The sequence below is a fragment of the Clarias gariepinus genome, chromosome 12 (assembly GCF_024256425.1).
Source record: "Clarias gariepinus isolate MV-2021 ecotype Netherlands chromosome 12, CGAR_prim_01v2, whole genome shotgun sequence".
Classification (NCBI taxonomy): Eukaryota; Metazoa; Chordata; class Actinopteri; order Siluriformes; family Clariidae; genus Clarias; species Clarias gariepinus.
The window spans coordinates 5,121,968-5,126,744 of NC_071111.1; the positions used below are offsets into that span (position 1 = coordinate 5,121,968).

General features: G+C 38.6%; 2 gene segments (V, D, J or C); one reads left to right on the top strand and one right to left on the bottom strand.

Annotated features, from left to right (window-relative positions):
- Window positions 1-267: 267 nt before the first annotated feature.
- On the bottom strand, window positions 268-1,733 carry LOC128534685 (immunoglobulin kappa constant-like). The segment is given in 3 exon segments: window positions 268-587; window positions 1,265-1,316; window positions 1,725-1,733. Coding segments are annotated over 3 exon segments (381 nt in total).
- On the top strand, window positions 1,732-2,198 carry LOC128534686 (immunoglobulin kappa variable 1-39-like). The segment is given in 2 exon segments: window positions 1,732-1,780; window positions 1,879-2,198. Coding segments are annotated over 2 exon segments (369 nt in total).
- The last annotated feature ends 2,579 nt before the right edge of the window (window positions 2,199-4,777 follow it).

Sequence of the window (4,777 nt, forward strand, 5' to 3'; positions counted from 1 at the left end):
TCAACTTCCTTCAGTCAAACTCATTGAAGCACAACACACAGCACTGAATCTACAGCTAATCCCACTCTCTCATCACACTGATCATCACTATTAACTCCAATAAAAGAACAGACAACGTCCAAAACTCAGCTTTATTTCAGCAAAAACTACAGGAAGAGCAACAGGACAGTGAAGAGAGTAAAGACAGAAATGTCAGCATTGTGTAGAATTGAAACTCTATTGTAGATGATCATAAGCAGCTCTATGTTAAACTCTATCTTGGATCCACTAGTCTTCACACTGACTCTTTCTGAACGTGACTGGATGATTGATGTTGTTATGGGAGACCTTACAGCTGAACTCCTCCCCCTTTTCCCAGAGGTCTTTGCTGAGGGTCAGGGTGCTGCTGCGGCTGTAACGGCTGTTCTTCTCTTCTTCTGCGCTGGTCAGAACCCCGTTCTTCACCTCTGAGCCGTCCACTGTCCAGCTCACCAGCGCCCCCTGTGGAGAGTAGCCAGACAGCAGGCAGAGCAGCGAGGCCGATCCCTCAGACAGCTGCAGAGGGGACGGAGGGAGCAGAGACACGGAGGGCTTTACCACGACACCCGCTGGAGAGGAGAAACACACACACATTATAAACACATCATATACACGTCATTTACACACAATTATAAAATATATATTTATAACTTTGTGGAACTGACTGATCTTACAGAGTAATTAAGTCTAATAAAGTCTGACTTCATGACTGAGTTTCATTGAGTATTTTATTATTTAACATCAGTTTCAGTCCAGAGACAAAACACACATGTTCCACACTGTCATTTATCTAGAAAAAAATTATTTTTCATGACGTGTTATTCCTTTATAGTTCAAACCTTCAGCATATTTAACTGCAGCAAATACAAATGTAGCTGATTACAGAAATATTCATTGTTTAACACAAACACACACAGCAGCTTTCATCTGGATTTTACATCAGCACACACTAACTATATTTATTAAATCTTTATTATAGAGTAACTGCAGAGTTATTGCATGTGGAATATATAGCAAGTGTGTAATTATTACATATTTAACATAAATAATTGGAGATTTGTTTAAGAAGATTTATATGGGATCTGTTCTGATACTGAAATGTATTCCTCATCAGAGCAGAATAATACACAATAAACATAAATTATACAATAATAAACATATATAATCTGTTTGGTTTAGATTAAATTATTCCCACAATTAGTAATTCTCTATATGGATTTGGTTTTAAAAAAGAAAACACACTTACTGTTGACGATGAGTTTGGAGCCTCCACCAAAAGTGTACCACAGTGATACATTCTAATGAAACCATCGTACAAAAACCTACACACACACACACACACACACACACACACACACACACACACACACACACACACACACACACACACACTTTGCATTAGCAGGCCATACACACACACACACACACACACACACACACACACACACACACACACACACACACACACACACACACACACACACACACACACACACACACACACTTTGCATTAGCAGGCCATACACACACACACACACACACACACAAACACACACACACACACACACACACACACACACACACACACACACACACACACACACACTTTGCATTAGCAGTCCATGCTTCAGTGCTCTGTGAGTGTTTATAGCCCTGTGACTTTAACACTTCATGACTGAGAGCTGCTGCTCAGCAACTTCACCCACAGCAACCATGACTTTGATCAGCGTCTTCATCTGCACACTGGCCCTCTGGACTCAAGGTGAGAGTTTAACATCAACTCACAGCCTCACACACTTCATTTCATACTAATTCTACAGCACTTTACAGCACAGAAACACAATCTATGTTTCTCTTCAGGATCCAGAGGTCAGGTGACTGTGACTCAGACTCCTTCAGTGCAAACTGTTGCTCCAGGAAACACCGTCACCATCAACTGTAGAACCAGCAGCTCTACTAGCTCCCTCCACTGGTACCTGCAGAAATCTGGAGAAGCTCCTAAACTCCTGATCTACAATATTAATAGCTTACAGTCAGGGACTCCAGCTCGTTTCAGTGGCAGTGGATCTGGTACTGACTTCACTCTGACCATCAGAGGAGTCCAGACTGAAGATGCAGGAGATTACTACTGTCAGAGTTTCCATGTGATCAGTAGTAGCTGGGTGTTCACACAGTGTTAGAGCATGGTACAAAAACCTGGGTGAGTGAGAGAGCACAGAGAAGCACTGCTGCAGCTGGGAGCGACTGCAGGTGCTGAGGGGGAGGATGTGATACAGCACAATCACACACACTGTGGACGAGAGAAAACACACCACACTAACTCACTAATACACACAAAACAAATCGAGAAACCAATAAAAAAATGTATAAAAGCATTATCACAAACAATATCCAGTGTGCTGTGATGGCTGTGATGTAATCAGAGGCACGAGGGCTCAGCCAACGTACTGTAGAAATCACAGCCATGTTGGTATTGATCACAACAACATGACCTAGAGTCTGATATTGCTTAATTTATTAGAGGTTCATTATAGAGCTAAATGTTAAAGAAAATATAATTCTATTTGAATTTCCAATTTTCATTTGAAAACATGACAAATTAATAAACACAATTTTATGCCAACAATTTTTTTAAGTATATAAATAAACATCTGAATTTTACATGATTACTATGTATTTTTAAAATCAAGACATCCATTTTAGACCTGCAGCAAACAATTACTTATTACTTAAATTATTATAACCTTAAACAAATGCTTGTGCACACAGATTCCCAAACAACTATAACCACCATGCAGAACATCTAACCAACCCTGTGTGCTCCTGACTAGTGCCAAACTGCTCCTTCTCAGATTATCTCTTAGTATCACTCACTTCTCACTTCTTATTTGCTTTTGCAGGATAATTAAACAATCATCTCCATTTCCAAAGAAAATTCAAGAAACCTCACCAACTCCCGCAAAAAGTTTGACCAGTCAAGTCCTCTTTAGGAAAATTTGACCAATCTGCTGATGTACAATAAAATAACATCCACTTTGCAGAAAGTGTAACAAATCCCATCTGAGAAACATTCGACAAGGCAAGCTGAAAAAAAACTGGTGTCTCAGTGGGATAGCCAGCATTACTTAACCAAACATTCATAATCTGGGGTGCGTTTCCCATACAACGATGTAGCTCTTTACATCTACATCTAAGCATTTGGCAGACGCCCTTATCCAGAGCAACTTACATTTTTTATCTCATTATACATCTGAGCAATTGAGGGTTAAGGGCCTTGCTCAAGGGCCCAACAGTGGCAACTAGGTGGTTGTGGGGTTTGAACCTGGGATCTTCCGAACCGTAGTCCAATGCCTTAACCACTGAGCTACTCCTGCCCTCTTTATTTAACCACCGTTGTACGATGCAACGTTGAAGAAAATAACTAACTAGTCACGAGTGTTTCCCATCACCATAGTACCTGTGTCGCACTTCCATCGTTAGAACCATGTTGGTTTAATCTGTCGTTCTTCTTCTTCTTCGATACAATGCTGGAGTAGTGCCATAGGCACATATCACCCCCTACTGTTAAGTGTTTTTTTTTATCTCTCTTCGGCTCGCATTTAATGCGCTTTCGCAGTGACGTTCGCAGTGGCGCTTTCGCAGTGACGTTACATAGAAGTGTTGTAATGTCACGAACGCAACATTCATTATTTGTACAATAAAACATATATAGGCATACACAGTTTAAATGTGCTCTTTTCGGATAACAAAGTCTATAACTGTTAGTTATATTTCATTTTAACTCGTTTTTTTTTATTTGGTCTTGATACATAAGTACAATTAAAATAAAAAGAAATTATGGGTTTTGAAAATGCTGGGATTGTGTTGTGAACACCTGTTACCTATTTTGCTCAAGATCATTTCCTATATAAGTCCCTTTACATACAGCCATGTTTTAATGAGAGTTGATGTGAAAAAATGACACGAAAACCACAATTTACTAAAAAAGAGCTTGAAGTTCTTTTGGAGGAGGTGGGAAACAATCAAATCTTGCTTTTCTCCAAATTAAAAAAACAGTTACAAATTCAGACAAAAAAAAAAAAAAAACATGGAATGAAATCGCACAAAAAATGTATGCTTCTGGAAATGGGTATGAGAGAAGCCCAGAGGAAGTCAGAAAGAAGTGGAGGGACTTTGCAAGTGTGACCAAACAAGCGAGTCCAGTGGTGGCCTGAAACTGAACCCCTCCAAAAGCTGCCATGTAATTGTAGTTACTGCAATTCTCCACAACATTACATTCAAGGAAAATGTCCCGCTTTTTGATGAGGAAGAGGGGGTCTTTCTGGTGCTGATGTGAATGAGGAAGATGACACTTCTGATGAGGATGATGATAATGATCATCCTTTGAACAAACATCAAGGCAGAATGCATCCTGTATTTTTTTGTTTAAATTAATCTCGAATGAACTTAATAAATATTTTGTTTATTTTCCTATATGGTTTCCCCCTTTCAGACTCTCTTTAAATACTTTTGCAAACAAGTAGGCTATATATATATATATATATATATATATATATATATATATATATATATATATATAAAATTTAACCTACAGTATGAATAGTCCATATTCTACTTCCACTTCTGATAGCACAATACCACATGCTTATTTATAGCATTGTTGTTGATTTATTTGGGTACATTCATTGAATATATATTAAGTAATATTTTAAATAGGCTTGCACTATGGTAGTGTATATATTTTTTTATTTTCTTAGTG